The following is a 19,895-nucleotide window of genomic DNA, read 5'->3' on the forward strand; positions in this document are numbered from 1 at the left end:
CATTTGTGCTAGACGGCATCAATCTTGCACTCTGTTGCTCAGGGATTTGTAGGGTCTAGGTCTTATATTTCTCTGGCTGGGACCCCCCACATCCCATTTTCACAGCCTTGACCCAATGTCCTCTTCGGGCCCTGCTGCTTCTCTGTGATGATGTTCTCGCCACACATTTAGAAGTAAAGTGTGGGAAGAGGGACCCTTGTTGCCAGTGAATCTGTTATATCCCAAGTAATGGGAACATGGGAATACAGAGAAGCTTCTGCAGACTGGGTGCTGATTGCCTCGATAAATACCACTTCTCAAAAAAGCTGTTCTCAATAGTATGTGACCTTGCTTAAATTCTGTTGTAAACGAGTGTTTCCAGATGGATCTCTGTACTGCCAACTGCTGCCTCCTCTCTTCACAGTAGCTCCCTGGTGACTTTCATGCTCAGAATGGACAAACAGGGCTGTGCCTCATTAGCTCGTTTATAGGTAGTTTGCAGTGTTACAGTTAACTAGAGCATGGAGTGAAGTATAGAGTTTGGGGGTAAAGCTCAACATACCTATAGGGAAATTAGACCCACTGCTGCAAGACAGTGTGCTTTTGTGTTAACTTGGAAAGTTAAAGGCAATGCTACAGAATTTTGTCATTTGCTGATGCGATCACTTCAGCCGCCTCTTGCATTTCTTTAGCTTGTGCTTTCTTTCATTACAGGTACATGAAGGGATGTTCAGCTTAAATCTGGATATGGATGAAGTCTACACGTTAACTACCCTCACGACAGGCCGGAAAGGGACTTACCCAGATCCTCCCCAGTCTAAGCCTTTTCCTTCAAATTACAAGGATGATTTCAACATTCGTAAGTCAACTCTTAATTTCTTAAGGTCTGTGCTGTCTGGGAGAGCAGAAGGGCTATGGTGCTTAGAGGAATAATCTGCATTAGTATGGCCTAGTCTACACTAAAATGTTAAGTCGACCCAGTTACATCGCTCAGGGGTGTGAAAAATCCACACTGCTGAGTGACGTTAAGCTGACCTAATCCCGGGTGTAGACAGCACAGGTCAGAGGAAGAATTTGTCCTTGACCCAAGCTACCGCCTCTTGCGGGAGGTGGATTACCTACGCCGATGGGAGAACCCCTCTGATCAGCGTAGGTAGTGTCTACACTGAAGTGCTACAGCAGTTGTGCTGCTGTAGCATTTCAAGTGTAGACAAGCCCTCCAGCTGGTCTGTGAGAGAGTGAAATACATCACAAATAGTATAGCCTTCTGGCTGCTACTGACTGCCCTGGAGTAGAAATACTGAATACTTCAAGTGCTGGTTCCTCTGTGTATTCCACTGTGGGTGTGCATGCGCCTGAGACTAGATTTCTAGCAAGTGGTGTCCACTGGCCTGCATCTGCTCAGTTGTTCCCCTTGTGCTCCGTACCAAAGAGTTAGCAGTCCCGACTGATGCCTCGCCAGTTCCTTCTTATGACCACAAGGCCTGAGTCAGAATCCTGCTGTATCTGGAACTGATCCTTTTTGACATTCTTTCCTGTAAATATTTATTTTTTATATTATTAGTTATTGTTAATAGTTTTCATAGTTTGATAAGTAGTTAGTTAATTACGATCCCTATTCTGGAAAATCCTCTGATTCCTTGGTGTGGGACTTGAATTATGCCCAGGCTCCCAGGCTTTAAGAATTGCGTCCATTGCCCCCTGCTCCTTTTAGATCAGCAATGACCACCAGAGTTGCCTCTGCTGCCTTAGAGAAGCTCCTGTCTCCACTAAGTGTGGTATAAGCTGCTCCTTTCCTTGCAGAACATGGCAGGCATGAGAACTGTGGCTTGGGAAGCCCGTGCTGGAACATGTTATGAAGCCTCAGTTGGATCCAGGCCAGTGAGACCCATTCTCCTGTACATCAGCCTGATTATTGAGAATTGTTTTTTCTAGCTCGATGTCTGTTTCAGAAGCAGTAACAGCTTGAGTGAAGGACCCTTAATAAGAGACGCTGTAATAAACATCAGAGTGGATTCCTTCCTAGATCTAAGAGAAGGGATCCCTCCCCGATCGTGTTCAGGTTGGATGAGTGTTTTTCACTCAGGACACAAGGACTTAGATCCTCGTAAGCTTCATGACCATGATCAAAAGGCACATAAGAGCAAGTTGTCTTCAGCACTACTCCCCCATCATTTACATTGACCTTTGTACCACTAACACAAAGCCCCAAGAGCCAAACTATTGTGAACTGTTGGTACTGGCAATAACCATGCGGTCAGAAATTCTAACACCAGTGATACTGTCACAGCCATGGAAGGAACCATGGAAGGATTACTAAGAGCTCTATTATGCAGACTCCGAGGGTGCGGGGCGACAAGACTCAGCCATCTAAGGCTCCAATGTCTAACCCCACACCATACTGTATTTTTGTCCTCCTGGACTCGCAATCCCCTTTGTTGGCCCTCTCCAGCAAGATTCTAATGCCGGGGAGAATCTCATCTCCCTTCCCATTCCATTCACTAGCCATGGTTTCCTGACACCGGTACCATCAATGGAACCGGACCCAACCTTATCTTCTGGACAGTCTAATGTTCCAGTGGAACTATCTTCCTCTCTGCTGAGGGAGTTCAGAGGATTGAGAGCCTCCTACTTCCAGTCTCATCTGGTTAGGTAAGGGACACCTCCTTGGACCAATGGTACTCTGTGTCTTGGTGACCATCACAACCTATTTTCAATCCCTGATATTGACCTTATTGGGGACCATGGGACCCATATACACAAGAACCAGAGTCTGTGTGAGTCAGTAGGGAAATCGTACCACCCCTTCCCTCAGGGGATTTGTTGGAGCCTTCTGAACCTATGGAAGAGGAAGATGATGAACCAGATCCACTGTTACCACTAGTGCTAACACATTTCTTCCTTGCTCAATGAGGTAATTGCTTCAGCCTTGCCTTGTCCTCTAGATGACCATAAACATTTCTAAAAACTACTTCACAGAGTAGCAGAATAGCTTCAGATCCACTTAGATGAGGTCCAGGATGCACAATACAAGCTCTTGGACATTCTATAGCCCATGGGGTCTAGCCTAATAGCACTCCCAGTCAATGAGGCCATATTGGAACCAGCAAGAACCATATGGTACGTGTTAACCACTCTAATTTTGCACTGCTGTTGATTCTCCAGCACAGATGTGCTGATGGAAGAAATTATAAATATGGAGAATATTTTGGAAGAGAACTTTCTGAAAACCTGAAGTGTGTGTGGGAGTAAAAGAAATAAATCTAACCTCATTGTTGGTTTTTTTATTCTTTGAATAGGTAATCCGCCCTTTAGTGAAGCTCCACATTTTGCTGATCAGACTGGGGTATTCGAGTACTTTGTCAACACTTCTGATCCAGGGGACCACATTTTCACACTCCGCCAGGTGGTGGTTCAGCGACCCATCACCTGGGCTTCTGATGCAGACCAGGCCATCAGCATTATAGGAAACTTTAAATGGTATGTTGTATCCACTTTAACTAGGCTTTGCAGAATTCAGTTTTTAGGTTTTTTGTTTTTGGTTTGGTTTTGGTAGTTTTGATGGATAATATCGGTTTATTTTTAAGAACTCTTTTATCTATTTAAATTTTCAAGTTGCAGGAAATTATTGGGAGAGTGTCAGACAATTTATTAATAGACAGTGAGACTGAAAAAAGTAAAGTTTTATAACTATTAAGACAAATAGTCAACATCACATGTCAAAATATACAAAGAAATATCCTTAAACTCTTTTTTAAAAAAAAAATGTCAAGTAGCAATTGCCTATCTGTAAATTTTAGTTATTAATGGAAATATTTTTCACTGCCCTGTCTGTGCATGGTGAAATCAATGTTTACTGACATTTACTTTTAAAAATTTCATCCTTCCAAGACTAATTTTAACCTGTATTCCCATGCATGTGGCATCCCATGCCCTCTCACTGGGCAGCTTCTGTCTTGAATTTTCATTCCAAAGCTAATTTGTATCTAGACTAATCCACACCTGGGATAGATTGAGTGTACATATCTCTCTTTTTGAATGCCAAGTATTGAGTGATTTTGATTTAGAATGCTGAAAAAATTCTAGGCCAAATTAGTGGCAGCTTGTAAACACAAGTCTAATTTTAAGGTAGAGGTCAGATTTTTGTGAATCCAGTGCGAATATCTGTCCACGTGTTTGTAACCATGCTGAATGATTCCGCTTAAAATCTGTTGTACAAATGGGGAAGAGTGTATAATGACTTTAAGATGCAAAAGCTTTGGGTCAAGCTTGGCTGTAATCTGTAATGTCAATTCAAATGTTTGATGTTACCAAATGAACTTTTTCAAATTTCTGTTACATTGGTCTTGTGGTGCCATCTTCTGGCCAGTCCCAAAAATTGCACTGACTTGATCTATAGAGCCCATGGAATACTGCATTTTAGGTAAAGATGGCTGTGGATGCATCAGTGAGGTTAGTCAAAGTACGTTAGTAACCTGATAAACTGGGAGACTCCAGTGAGACTCTACACTTGAGTTGGAGGTCTGTTGGCTTACATGCGATGACTAATTGGAGAAAAGAGGGGATGCAGAATCAAAGTTGTGCAAGGGTTGGGTGGTATGGAAAATAATAGCGGGCATTTTGAGTTCTCTGCATTTCAGTATCTGTTAATCCCATAGTATTGTCAAAAATGTTCCTACTCCACATTACTGTTCTGAACTCTCAGGTTAGTTGGACCCTTCGTTTTCATTTTTTATTTTATTTAATTTTCCCCAGGAATTTATTGGTGTTTATTACTACAACAAAAGCAGCTGAAAATTTGGTACAAAAAACTAGTATTAATTTTTCTGGACAAATATCAGGGTTCATTTTGGTGAACAGAAGGATGGGGGCAGGAATATTCAGTAGATTAATGCTTTGAGTGGAATGCAATGTAGTTTGCTGCAGAACTAAAACAGAACTCAAAGCACAATGCCACCTCTGAGTTTAAGAAAATAATATATCTCTAATCCCCAAATAAAGCTTTTAATTTGGATAAACATACTTTTGTAGACTTAGAACTATCAGCATATAAATATTTACATTTAATAATTGGGCTCAGTATTTTAAAATATTTATAAATCCTTGCTGTCTTATGTGAAGTCCTTCAGTTTACTTCCTAGTGTTCTGAAACATATTTTGATACAGATTTTCATTGTCTTCCCATTTTAGTGAGTCAAATCTTTACACCATTATCTGCTAACAGCTTGAAATGTGTACACGGTGGGCATGAGACTCATCAGTATGTTCAGATGTGCACGCACTTCAGAGCTTGTGTGCATCCCTGTTTGTTTATTGTGTGCATCGTCTAATACACAGCCTTACTTCAACAGGCAGCTTTGCATATACACATAGACTAATGTATTATTGTAATACATAAATCTCATGCAATGTATTGTATTTCCCTAATTAAACATTTTTTTTATATTTGAATGATACAAAAGTAGGGTGAAATTCGGGGGGGAGGAGGGGGAATAATGCCTTTTTTGTAAAACCCTGGATTTTTAAAACTTTTAAACTGAAAACGAAGGAGTTTACAGATTAGCAACCTCATATTCTTGTGTGTTGAATGTCTGAGCAATTGAATGTTTGCCTGATAATCACTAGTTTTACATATCTGTTGCATCTAATTAGTGCCCCTTTGATTTGCTTGTTTCATTCCCAGTTCAAGTCTAGCCTTAGTCTTGTTGAGGTACTTGTCCTTTGATATTCTCTGTCCTCATCCCTTGCTTTTGAAATGATGAGGTGGAGTGTTGAATCAGCCCATAACCTCATCTTGACCATAGAGTGGGGGATTTAGCTACAGCCACCAGTAGATCTATCACAGTTCTACTTCCAAGTCATTAACTTCTTTTTGCGTTGTCTGTTATTCTTGGAGTGCTTCCTAATGCCCTGCTTCCCAGCAGCATTCTCTATTTGGTCTAATGGCCATGTGAACTATTGTGATCCATGGTCCGTGGCAATAGCTTTGGATAGATCTGTGTTTCCTCCTTGCTTTTTGCATGCAGTCTAACTGATGACATGAGAAAAGAGTCTCTGACTGCTTGGTGCTTTGTACTGTGGGTTTGCACTTCCAATTTCTCGGTACTATTGGCTTTTTGCTGAAGTATTTATAAGTGCTGTTTTTGAATCCTGTATCTAATGAGTAACTGTATAACTGAGAAACTTATCCATCCTTTAACAGTGTTACAAAAGAGCCAAGCATCAGACATATCTTCCAGTAGGAGGAGATAAAAGAAACAGATATTCCTTCAGATGTATTTATCAACTGACTTGAGGGGTGAGGCGTACACTAAGACGACTTTCTGAATAGTGGAAGTTTGCTGAATGTGTGGCCTTGAGGCACTATCTCTGTTAATGTCATTTATCTTAAGGCATTTCAGGTTTTAAACATATTGGGTTTTCAAACCGTTTGAGTTGTGGGGTTTTTTTTGTTTTTGTTTTTTATGCGCCAGAAAGTATCTTGGTACTGTATAAAGGTGTAGTGCAATTTACACTGTAAGCTGCTTATCCTTATACCATAACTGCAGAAAAATATACTGCTTTGTAGAACACCAGGATGTCACCCTGGAATACTGGGGCCAGTTCTGGTGTCCACAATTCAAGAAGGATAAATTAGAGCGCTTCAGAGAAGAGCCGCAAGAATGACTAAAGGATTAGAAAACACGCCTTGTGGTGATAGACTAAAATAACTCAATCTACTTAGCTTAATAAAGAGAGAGGTTAAGGGGTGACTTGATTAGTCTGTAAGAATCTACATGAGGAACAAATATTTAATAATGGTCTCTTCAGTCTAGCAGGGAAAAGGTATAACATGAACCCATAGCTAGAAGCTGAAGCTAGACAAGTTCAGACCAGAAATAAAGGTTGTTTTTGATAGTCATAATAATTAATCATTTGAACAAATTACCAAGAGTTGTGGTGGATTCTCCATCACTGACAATCTTTAAATCAAGGTAGGATGTTTTTCTAAAAGAAATGCTGTAGGAATATCTGGGGGAGGTTCTATGGCATATGTTATACAGCTCAGACTAAGTGATCACAATGGTCAACTGATTAACTCCCATAGTGCTTTTATCCATAAATCTTAGTGTTTTGCACAGCTGGGTAAGTGTCATTATACCTATTTCACAGCTAGGGAAACTGAGACACAGGGAGTTGATGTGACTTACCCCTGATCATACAGTGAGTCTGTTGGGAGTTGAACTTTGAGCTCCTTTTACTTGGCTTGTATGAAAAGCTCTGTAGAAATAGAGGTTAATCTTTCATATTTTTTAATGACAATAAGACCTGAAATATTGGGGTTGATTCCATTCCTCTGGACTAAGGTTTGAGAGATTTGGTGGGATTTGCCAAAGCTGTGCAGCTCCCATTGATGATAGGAATTGCAGGACTTAATCTTCATATTAAAAATACTTATTCCTCCAATGTGTGTCATTGAAATGGCTGCCAAGCTGTACAGAGAAGACTTAAGGATAGTAGGGAAGTATCTCTATGCTCCTTTCTTTATTCTTTATTAAGTGTTAACTTTCTCTTGCAGGGTAAATGTGACGATAACTTGTGATGTCTACATAGAGCGCCTGGGCAACGGTGGTGTGTTCATTGCAGGAAGAGTAGAGAATGGCGGGATATATGTTCGACGTAGCAAAGGACTCTTCTTCTGGGTGTTTGCAGATGGCACCTACCGGGTCACTGGTGATCTCTGTAAGTAATTCATTATTAACACACACACACCCTTTTAAAGGGCTGACAGTTGGTTATATCTAAGCCTGAAATAAAGCCAACTGGAGGTTTGACGAAAAAGCTAAAGAAAATGCAGGATGCTTAATTTCATAGATGGCACTTGCATTATAAACCCATTGTCCTGTAATGAGTTATATCCTTCTTGCAGATAATGCTTGCAGGCTCCTGGAAAAGCACATGGTTTCTTTTATTGATGAAAGTTATCACTGTCTGTGCTGTATGCTTAGAATAATTGAAATTAATTGATGTAGGATGCCTTTGTCAAGATGACGTCCATGCAGGTGCTTAGATCCCAGGGTGGTGGATGTGGTATGAGTATGTCGGTAGATAGCATACAGCAACACTACACAATCAGTTTGACAGGATTTGAGAAGAAATTATCCAGCTGAAACAAGGAGAATTTTGGTAGACAAAATGTGGTTCAAAGTGGAACTTAGCAAAGTCATTAGATTTAACATCCCTACTCGGGGAGAATAATCACTACTTTAATGAATCATAAGTAGACAGGACATCCGTTTTTATTCATTTCACCTAGAAGATATTTCCAGAAAAAGAGTATTTTATCACTTAGCCTTCTTCCCTGAGAATCAAAACTGAATGGATGTGCTATCTATTGAATCACTAACACTACTTTCTGTAGCACTTGACTGTCTGGTCTCCTATCAAAGTTCTGATCATACCTTACCTGCTCATCTGGTCAAATCAAAAGTTTAAACCCATACGGGTATGACAGTTTTTGTTTAAGAATGTATTAAACCCGATTTTGGCATATACTTAGTACATAAATGAAGAACTGCACTGAGATTGCTCTCTTGCTTCAGTGGAATGACCATATTGCTGACAGAACTTTTTTTTTTAACTTTACTATTAACCTGGGTCCAAGTCCTACCAGTGAAAGGGTCCATATCCTAGGTTAACTCAACTGACTTAAAGTCAACAGAGACAACTTCTCTGTTGCCGACACTTGCTATTGTTATTTTGGATGAAACAATGGAAGGACAAATGGTCTGGTTTGCCTAATAGGATGACTTGGTTGTTCTGCTAAGGGCCTGAGTTTTTTTTCTTCAGGGATTTGGAGTCTCTCCTCAAGTGTGGAGGGTGGGAGGGGACAAGTTGCAGGTTCTCAACACCTCTGAAAATCAGGTGCTAAATATCAAGCCAAGAAAAGGAAGGTCCCTATTATAACATGCCTATGGGATTTGGAATTGTTTGTTAATCCACTAATATCGTGTATGTTTCAGCTGGAAAGGAAGTCCTGATGAAAGGAATGTCTGGTGTGCGAGCCAGAGTATGGCACACACTCACTCTGAATCTCAAGGTAAGGATGCAAATTGAAAGCCACAAGAATTAACCAAAATATTCTTTACATAGAACACCTTAAAATACAGCACACGGGCACCCTGGGATATTGACTTCCAGTAGCAATTGGTGATTCCATCAGTTAGTAATAGTTAAAGTAATGATAATACTCCATGTGTTACATCTTCAAAGAGCTTTACATACATGAATCCTCACAACACCCTAGTGAAGTGTTAATCCTGTTTTGTAGAAGGTTGAGGCATAGATTGGTCTGACCCAGTGTGGCCGTTTTTATGTTCACCAAAGGTCCATCAAGCCCAGTATCCTGTCCTCTGACAGTGGCCAATGGCAGGTGCCCCAAAGGGAATGAACAGAACAGGTAATCATCAAGTGATCCATGCCCTGTCACCGAATCCCAGCTTCTGGTAAACAGAGGCTAGGGACACCATTCCTGCCCATCCTGGCTAATAGGTCCATCAATGGCTATCTTCCATGAATCTATCTAGCTCCCTTTTGAACCCCATTATAGTATTGGCCTTCACAATACCCTCTGGCAAGGACTTCCAGTGCATTGCATGAAAAAATAGCGACCGTGTGAAAAAATACTTTCTTGTGTTTTGTTTTAAACCTGCTACCTATTAATTTCATTTGGTGGCCCCTTGTTCTTGTATTATGAGAAGGTGTAAATAACATTTCCTTATTTACTTTCTCTATACCACTGACCCGCGGGCCGCAGTTGGCCCGCGGGCCGTAGTTTGGACACCCCTGCTCTATACCACTCAGGATTTTATAGACCTCTGTCATATCCCCTTTAGTCACCTCTTTTCCAAGTTGAAAAGTCCCAGTTTTGTTAATCTCTCCTCATACGGAAGCCGTTCTATACCCCTAATCATTTTTGTTGCCCTTTTCTGAACCTTTTCCAATTCCAGTATATCTTTTTTGAGATTGGGTGACCATATCTGCACGCAGTATTCAAGGTATGGGCGTACCATTGATTTATATAGAGGCAATATGATATTTTCTGTCTTATTATCTATCCCTTTCTTGATTATTCCCAACATTCTGTTCACTTTTTTGACTGCTGCTGCATATTGAGTGGATGAGTTCAGAGAACTATCCACAATGACTCTAAGATCTTTCTTGAGTGGTAACAGCTAATTTAGACCCCATCGTTGTATATGTATATTTAGGGTTATGTTTTCCAATGTGCATTACTTTGCATTTATCAACATTAAATTTCATCTGCCATTTTGTTGCCAGTCACCCAGTTTTGTGAGATCCTTTTGTAGATCTTCACAGTCTGCCTGGGACTTAAATGGTGAAATGATCAGTGCAATACCACAGAGGGAGATGTTGGAACACTGGGATTAAACGCTGCAGTTTTTAGTTCCCAGGAATGAGCTGTAACACCCCCTAGATTGTGCTTTGCATAAAGTCCTAGTGGAGTTAAAGTAACTTTATTTTGCTTTTTGGTGATCCCGTATTCCATGAAGTGATGTAGTCTGCCCTGCTGTATACCACAGGCCTTTATATTTCACCCAGTACCCCGTATCGAACCCAATAACTTGTTTGACTAAAGCATATTTTACAGAGAGGCATCTAGACTTGACTTGAAGACATCAACAGATGCAGAGTCCACCAGTTCCCTTGGTAGTTTGTTCCAATGGCTAATCACCCTGGTTTTTGTTGTTTTTAAAAATTCTGCCTAATGTGAATTTGTTTGGCTTCAGCTTCCTGCCAGTGGTTTTTATATGCCTTTGCCCACTCAACTGGACAAAGGCATAAGCCCTTTAGTAGTTAGTATATTCTTCCGGTGAAGGTACTTGTCCACTGCAATCAAGTTACCTCTCAGAGCATGTCTATATGGTAAATTAGTGTGTGGCAAACTGGGGTGCAGATCTACCTGTTATGGTGGGCCCTGCTGCTTTTACTCCTGGGGGAATTGTGCACCAAAAAATTCAGCGCATAATATATTTTAAAATTCTTCATATTTTATTTTGTCAAAATACCACAAAATAATCATGCCAGTTTGGTAATTTATTTCAAATTACCTGTCAGCAAGTGTGTCTAACAATATAGACAACAAAAGAAAGTCAGGAAATGTTTTTTGGCAAATAGATTCCTTACTAGGCAAGTTAATACAGAACTTTTAAGTAGTAAGTCATTTAAACTACAATACAGAAATGTGTTTTCTGCACCCCCGGAAGCAGTGTAAAGGCTTGGGGAAGTCAGGAGTAATGGAGGAGCTGAGTGAGAGGGAAGTAATTTGCTGGGAAGGAGCCTGGGAGTGAATCTGGAAAGTTGTTGAGTGGGTAGGAGAAGTATGGAACAGGTTTGGGGCAAGAGGAGGGATTGTTAAGGAGCCTCTTTCATGCAGACCCTGGCTGACCCATAGCCTTTCCCATTCAGTCAAACATATCTGCTCCCCCCCCTTTCCTCCCCATCCTCATGTGTCCCTTCACCCTCACTCAGCCACTCTCCCTCCCCCTGTCCCCATGTATCCCTACACCTGCACTCCCATTCAGCCCCTGGCTCAATGCTGTCACCCCACTAGCTCCTGTGATCCCTCCAGCAGCCCTGTGTGCCCCTCTCTCTTCGTCCCTCCCCCAATGTCTCATGTTTCTTTACCTGGCTCTGTGGGCAGGGTGCTGTGAGGAATGCAGCCACTTCCCCCTCCCTATTTGCAGCTGGCTATTCTGGCTTGGAGCCGGCTGCCCTTTCTACTGGTGCCACAGCAGCCCCTCGTGTGCAAAAGGTGTAATTGCAGTTCCTCCCCAGCACAATCTATATTCTGGGGGTGGGGCGAAGTGGAATCTGTGGGAGACATGAATTCTGCGCTTGTGCGGTGGCGCAGAATTCCCCCAGGAATATCCTGTGCACTAAAAATTATCTAGTGAACTTTCAGTCAGTGTATGGCAGCAGGGTTCACACAGACTGGTAGTGCATGGTGAGCTGTAGATTTACACCCCAGCTTGCTAAACAGTAACTGGCCATATAGACAAGTCCTCAGTCTTTGTGATAAGTTAAACAAACTGAGTTCTTTCAGTCTCTCATTCTAAAGCATTTTTCTCCAGCCTTCAAATAACTTGTGTGGCTCTTTTCTGCACCCTCTACAATTTTTCAATATCCTTTTAAAAACGTGGACAGCTGAACTGGATGCAGTATTCTAGTGTCTGTCTCACCAACGCTATATGCAGAGCTAAAATTGCCTCCCTACACCTGTTTGCTACTGCAAGGATCACCTTAGCTCTTTTAGCTGCAGCATCACAATGGGAGCTCATGTTGAATTGCTTGTTCACTATGACCCCTAGATTCTTTTTAGAATCAGCTTTCCAGGATACAGTTCCCAATTCTGTAGGTTTCACCTGAATTCCTTGTTCCCAGATATATAATTTTGCATGTGGCTGTATTAAAATGTATTTTGTTTGAATGGGCTCAGCTTCCCAAGTGATGACCAAGGTTTTCTGGCCTATAGTTACCCAGGTCATCTCACTCACACTTTTGAATATTGGCACAACATTAGCACTTTCACATTCTTGTGGAATTTCCCTACTTTGCCCTGACTTATTAAACAAATTTAACATCAGCGGGTCAGAGAGCTCTCTTAGGACTTTTGGGCTAATTATGCAGGCCTGCTGATTTTAAAAATGTTTATCCTTAGTGGATATTGTCCAACATCCTCCTCGGTTACAAATAGACTAGAAAGTACATTCTCCTCCTCATATAATAAGTATATTGTCACATTTCTTTTTGGGTATTGAGCAGAAATATTTATTAACTATGTTGTCTTTTTCTGCATTGCTACTAAGAATGTTACCATTTCACGTAGCATACCATCTCTAGCCATAATTTGGCAGCACTTCTCCATCACCTCCAGGACCACTGTCAGCAGCTCCTTAAATATTCATATCTAGCCAGCTTTGTGTGTGTAAATTGCCACGGGCACACAGGGGCGAAAGAAAAATGCAGGCCTGTTATTTACCAGGCTGCACGTGGCAATAGACTATATTGGTAAGGGATGCAAGGAGAGTATGGTTCATGATGCAAACTGCAGACACACACACACACACACGACTAAAATTAATCAATTTAAAGTTTTATTGGGGATAATTACAAGGGGTAAGGGAGCCGCGTATGATTAGCTAATAGAGTTAATGAAACTTAAAACACACAATGACTAAAATATCTACTAACAATATTTATAAACAAAGATGCAGCACTTAGTAATAACCGATACTTACAAATACAAACCAACGCATAACGACCGGCAAACGTAGAAACTCTGTTTGAAACACGTGAGCTGAGAGAGAGGCTTCGAGGTGATCAGGCTCGGTTACGGGTGTACACAGGATACACAGGATTCGTTTTTCTTTTTCCTCTCCCTGCCTGCACATGGCAGGCAGGCCTAAAGTACCAACTATGACATCATAGAAGTGCCATAGGGGACGGGGCCCAAAACCTGTTTGTGTTAGTTTCTGATTGGCACAAGCAAAGTTTACACCAAGTAGGGGAGCAGGTGCCTTAAAGTCTGGCTTCGCCCCCAAAAGGTGAGGAAATGCATATTGTTTTAGAATGCGTTCAACACAATGACAAAAGAAGAGGCCAGGGCAATACCGGTATGGGCAAGTTTTACAGGATGCAGACAGGAACTCATCTCAACAGTGTGGTGTTGACTTTTGTAACTAAAAGAGCAGATTTCACATGCTTTTCTATGGAACTTCTAAAACCAGATTCCCTGCCCTTGTGTAAACTTTGCCATCGCACCTGGTCTGAAACCAGTTAAGCACAGGCTTGAATTGAGAGAAACCTTTTTTGAAGTTGCACACTAAGTCTGTGCCCCTAGTTGCCCACATTCCAGCATGTTTGCTGTAAGACTGGCACATTGCTTTGTGAGTGTTCTTGGTTCATTGTAATTTTTTTTTTTTTAGAGTTGAAGAAGGGATTATCTTGGGGTTAAGGCACTGAACTGGGACTGTAGTGATTTGGGTTCAATTTCCACTCATCCACAGACTGTGTGACTTCAGAGAAGATTCTTAATCTTCATGCCCCAGTCCACATCTGTAAAATGGGGATAATGAAACCTACCTCACAGGGATGTTGAGGGTAAAAATGTGCTATTTGTGAGGTACGCAGATATGGGGGTGGTAGAGAGAAGGTTGCCAGTATCATTTTGGAACTACCTCTAGTACATGTTACTGTAATTGATAAATATTCCCAGGCAACCCCTTATTTGATATGATGGTAGAAAAAATGAAGCTCCCTCTAAAGAGTTCTAATAGTGGCCAAAGAGGATAATCCCTGACGGACCACTCTTTCCTTCTGTTCAGTGTTCCCTCTGCAGCTCTTGCCTTTGGTTATAGCAGCCCTTAGAACAGGGGTCGGCTTTCAGAAGTGGTGTGCTGAGTCTTCATTTATTCACTCTAATTAATACGTGGCAGTAATACATTTTAACGTTTGTAGAAAGTCTTTCTATAAGTCTATAATATATAACTAAACTGTTGTTGTATGTAAAGTAAATAAGGTTTTTAAAATGTTTAGGAAGCTTCATTTAAAATTAAATTAAAATGCAAAGCCCCCGGACCGGTGGCCAGGACCCAGGCAGTCTGAGTGCCACTGAAAATCAGCTTGCGTGCCACAGGCTGCCTACCCTTGCCTCAGAAAGTGTAAACTCTGATGTTTGGTGTGTGTTTTTTTGTTACTGCCATCTAGTGGAAGATAGTAATATTGCTCCTTAAAAGGTTTACACTGAAAGTTACTTTGTATTAATGGTACCTGTGACAATGCGGTTCTGGCGGGACCCAACTGAGAGTGCCAATTCAGGACCATTTGCTTAAACAGGGCAGTTACAGCCCAAGGCTGGGGTTTTTCCACCTCTAAGGCAAACCAAACCAGCCAGACAAAGAGGACTTTGGTTTTACCCCCACTGGCTAACCACAAGTCACACAAGCAATTTCCTTAGACACTCCAGTTTCTCAGTATCACCACCAGTCCCACTCGTCCTAGGGATGAATGGTTATGAAAACCAACACCCCAATAAAAGAAAACTGTTCTCTCGATCCCAAAGGACCAAGCCCCAGACCCAGGTCAATATACATATCAGATCTTACCCACAAATAATGCTGTTGCCAATCCTTTAGAATCTAACATCTAAAGGTTTATTCATAAAAGGAAAAAGATACGGATGAGAGCTAGAATTGGTTAAATGGAATCAATTACATACAGTAATGGCAAAGTTCTTAGTTCAGGCTTGTAGCAGTGATGGAGTAAACTGCTACAAATCAAGGGGTTCAAATCCAGTCTCTGGAGAACATCCCCCGCTGGGATGGGTCATCAGTCCTTTGTGCAGAGCTTCAGTTTGTAGCAAAGTTCCTCCAGAGGTAAGAAGCAGGAATGAAGACAAGATGGAGATGAGGCATTTGCCTTATATAGGCTCTTCCAGGTGTAAGAACACGTCTTTGTTCTTACTGTGGACAATTACAGCAAAATGGAGTCTGCAGTTGCATGGGCAAGTTCCTGCACACCCTGCTGAGTTACAAGGCATATCTGCCTCCTCTCAATGGGTCAGTTGTGTAGCTGATGATCCTTAATGGGTCATCCAGCAGGCTAGGCAGAGCTAACACCAACTTGTCTGGGATGTCTCCCAGAATCACAGCACAAAGTTGAAATACAGACAGTATAGAGCTAATACTCATAACTTCAACTACAAAATGATACAGACATATAGACAGCATAATCATAACCATCAACCTATAACCTGGTCTTAGACATCTTATATGACCCCCTTTACATAAGATTTGGTGCCACTATAGGAACTTGGTTGCAACCATGTTCTATATGGTCCCAGATTATATCAATAACGTCACAGTACCATCATAATCAAAAGCAGTAAAAATGTATTTTAATTACTATCATGAGTGCATACAGTTCTAACTACATTTAAGGAGCGGTGCTTTTGATTCCTGTTAACCTTGGAGAGTTAACACAGCTCTGAGAAAGTGAGCTGGATTCTATTCCTCCTTGAGTCTGGCATTTCAGTTAGTTCCATCCATGCAAATCCACTGAAGAGAATAGGGGTTGCTCAGAGCAGTCTAATGGCAGATTTTGCCTAGCGGAACTCTTACATCACCAGAAGTAAGAGGAAAACCCAGTTTAACTCTCAAATTCTAGGTTGAGTTTCCAGGGTTGGAGCGTAGGGGAAATACATCTCTACATGCAAACTATAAGCATATTTGATTTCGAGTTAACTGAGCTGATAAATGTAACACTATGGTGCAGTATTTTAGCCACTATTCAGTAGAGAACCTCACTTGAAGCACTATAAAAGGCTAATGTTTTCATGAGTGCCTCCAACATCTTGTAGATGAGATAGGGAAAGTCAACCCCTAATGACAGGTCTATTGTGTTTAACAAATCCAGTGATCAGTTTAACTTTCTTCCCTTTCTTTGGACAGGGTTCTTCTGCCTCAGGATCACTCAATGGTTATCCTCTTTGGGAGAACGTCACCTTATCTGAGACAAGTCATGGCTGGGCGGCTATTGGAACGCACTCCTTTGAATTCGCACAGTTTGACAATTTTCACGTTGAGGCCAGTTGAGGTTGCTGGCATACTAAGACAAGCCAGTTGTTTTATTACTACTTTGAATCAGAGCCAGTTCAAACTTTGGAGATAACTTGTAAATATTATTTTGAGGTTGATCTGTTGGCCAGTGTTCTAAATTCCACCCTTATTTATTATTGTTTGTTAGAAATTTACTTGAGTAGGTATGTGTACACATGCCTGTGACTTAACCAAAAGGATGCTCTGGGATTTTGCCCTTTAATTTTCAGAGATAAGTTTTTGTTTAAATTAGAGATGGCAAACTGGAGCCATGGATTGAAACCCTCTCGAATATTTGGAATCAGAACGCCCCAGTTCACTTGTGAGCCATTTTAAGAAATTAACGTGCGGTATGTACAGGACCTCAGAAGCTTCAGTTTTAACACTTACCTGGCTCTGGTGTTTTCCTTTCACCATCCAACTAAGAATTAAACACCTAAATTTAGTGAACATATTCCTAAAGGGTCACGTTTACTGTTCCCAAATTCCCTTTTCAACAGAGTGCTTAATTCTGTTACAGTAGAAAGATGTTTGCCTTTTTTTCCCCCTGCCATAGCCTGAGGCTAGGGAATACACAACTACAAGTGCATTTGAATTACTTCTCCCTGTTGTAAATGAGACCTGCATTACCAGCCTTTAGACATGTATATTTTGAGGCTGTATCTGTACATTGGAGTAGAAACACAGCTTATGGTTGATTTGGCCATTTAGGAAATGCCTTATTTTTAAACTACCTCTCTCATTAATGACAAAGTAGCAAATGAGCTATTGTAATACAATCAGCTGTTGATATCCTCACTCCTTTCTGTGCGCTGTCTTGGTTGCTTTTCCAGGAGGGAGGGGAAAGATGGGTCTCTTAATTTGGTGAGGTGCTTAGATAATATGGTCATGAGCTCTTGAAGTACAGATAAGCAGATTTCCTGGAGTTTACACCCAACACAGCTATGTCACTCAGCTACTGAATGGTCTGATAAGTAAAGACCCCATTCTGAGATGCAGAAATTATCTTTCACTGGATGTTGACAACTGTAAACTTTTCCATTCATGTCAGGGCAGGACTCCGAAGTAGCTAATATGTGAAAAATGTGCTTCTTTTCCTAAGAGGTTTGTCAGCATCTTCCACTTATGATACGGGACTGTATCCTAAAACAGAGACTAAATGAAGTATACTTGCATGTTATAAATCCTCAGGGGGAAAAAACCCTCTCCATTTTGCTGTCATTCCTTGGTTTTCCAAGTCACTGCAACAGCTGCAGAGTTAATTTATTCTTAAATGTATAAATGAGTCTTGAAGTACAGAGTGAGACTTTCATATGTTGCTACTCTAGGTTCTGTAGACGCCTGCATTTTTCTTCCTCTGTTTGTTTGTGTTCTGCTCGGCTCAGTTTGGAAATAATAACTTGGTAGTTCAACGAGATGTGTGTCATCTTGTCATGCTAGAAGGGAAAACTTTCCATACCTTCGAATTGATGAATGCTTACCAAATGTCACTGTTTTAATTGAGGAAATCCAGTGAGACAAGAATCTAACTCCAGAGTTGATAACACACTTGAAACCTGGACAAGGACATATTTATTAGGCAATATTCTGTCTTAAGAGACTGCCCCAAAGTGTATCTAAACATTTTGAGCACAGTTCTGATCCACTTTTATTAGAAGACTAATTCTTAAGCAACTGGTTGTTCTGAATGGTAGCTTAAGACAGGTATAATGTAATTACAAGTATTTTGCAGTTTGAAGATGACGGGATAATGTAGAGCATTTTTTCAAATAGCTTTTGGAGAAAAATATCTCAGAATTCCATCCTTAGATCCCACTCTAGCAATTATTTTCCTAAGCAATTCCTGACACTTCTTATGACTATTAGCAAAAGCCTTTATACATAGTCTCATACATTCAGTTAACCTTGAAAACAATAAATTTTAAAGTGATTTTTAACTATTGTCATGGGCAGTAAGCAAGTTCGTTTTTATTTGATAAATGAGAGAGAATTTCTAGGCCAATATTCAGACTGTTGTGGCCTAGATTTAAGTGCCTAACTTTTATATTTAGATACCTAAATAAGTGGTCTGATTTCCAGAGGGACGTCAGTGGGAGCTGCAGATGTTCAGCACTTCCCAAAGTCAGGCCACTTGTGGGTTCCTAAAGTTGGACACCTATTTGAGGAATGTCTGTAAATGAACAAGTTACAAGAGAAATTTAAATTTGGCAGAACTAGATACGTTCCTAATGGAATATTTCTGCAGCAATTCTAGCTAACTATTAGCTGCAGGGGGTGATGGAACAGCACTGATGATGCAATTATTCCAAAGATTACGGTTTTTACATTTTTGCACTAGTTAATTAACCAATTTTACTGTTTTTGCATTATGGACTAAATGTGTTGTACATTATTGGGAGTATAGTTTTTGTTAACTTTTATAAAATTAAAGTTATAAGGGATTTAAAATGTTTTAAATTATTGTGAATACTATGTTTACTGAAGTTTTGTTGTGTAGTCATCTTATACATCTGTAATTCTTTCCCTTTGAATGGATTGTAATGCACTTGGCGATAGCAGATAAGCTGTTAAGTGTTTCAGTAAGAGACAGATTTACATGGTTGATTATAAATACTAATGATTCCAAATGAGCAAATAAAACACTTTTAAAAAAAACCCTTCATTTGTGCAGAGCTATTCTGTAAATACATCTTCTTAGTATCCTTCAGAGAGAGGATTGATAATCTTTCATTTGTGATTTCTCATAAGGATGCTTGTCATTAGGCTAACTGGTCAGGAAGATTTTGCTACTGCAACTTTGAATGACTTTGAACAGTCTTCATTTACAAAGCTCTCAAGAAGATCCCTATAGGTTAGTGCTTGCAATCCTGGTGTGATATTCTTTAAACAGTATTTTTACCTAACTGGAGCAAGGATACACTTTCTGAGGCCTTTGCACTTAGCTAAGGGTATGACGTTTTTTTAATGTCTAGTCTTGCAAAGTGCAGAGTGTCTTCAAATGTCTTTTGGCTTTATTGGCAGTTGACCACGTTGTAGGATTAAGCTTCAGGTCCATTTATCTACAGATGGGTGATGAGTTATTATAAAGGGCTCAGTTTTTATAGGGTTAAAAGTGACTTTTACCTTCCCTTGAGTTCAAATTTAAAAACTAGGTCTTTAAAGGAGAACAGAAATTCCTGGCATGAACAACCATGTAATCTGGGCTGTTTCTGCCCATGTTATACCACTTGCCATTTAGGCTGGTAGCTTAAATTTTCA

The 19,895-nt window shown here is 40.6% G+C and overlaps 1 protein-coding gene across 1 annotated transcript in view; it reads left to right on the plus strand.

Annotated features, from left to right (window-relative positions):
• GALC (galactosylceramidase) overlaps window positions 1-19,273 on the plus strand; it is a 57,693-nt gene extending 38,420 nt beyond the window's left edge. Inside the window, exons 13-17 of the mRNA XM_045016114.1 lie at window positions 694-838; window positions 3,279-3,459; window positions 7,538-7,701; window positions 8,982-9,058; window positions 16,491-19,273. Of these exons, the coding sequence (XP_044872049.1) occupies window positions 694-838; window positions 3,279-3,459; window positions 7,538-7,701; window positions 8,982-9,058; window positions 16,491-16,634 (711 nt within the window). The 3' untranslated portion in view covers window positions 16,635-19,273. The remainder of the gene's footprint in view (window positions 1-693; window positions 839-3,278; window positions 3,460-7,537; window positions 7,702-8,981; window positions 9,059-16,490) is intronic.
• The last annotated feature ends 622 nt before the right edge of the window (window positions 19,274-19,895 follow it).

Source organism: Mauremys mutica, chromosome 4 (assembly GCF_020497125.1).
Source record: "Mauremys mutica isolate MM-2020 ecotype Southern chromosome 4, ASM2049712v1, whole genome shotgun sequence".
Classification (NCBI taxonomy): Eukaryota; Metazoa; Chordata; order Testudines; family Geoemydidae; genus Mauremys; species Mauremys mutica.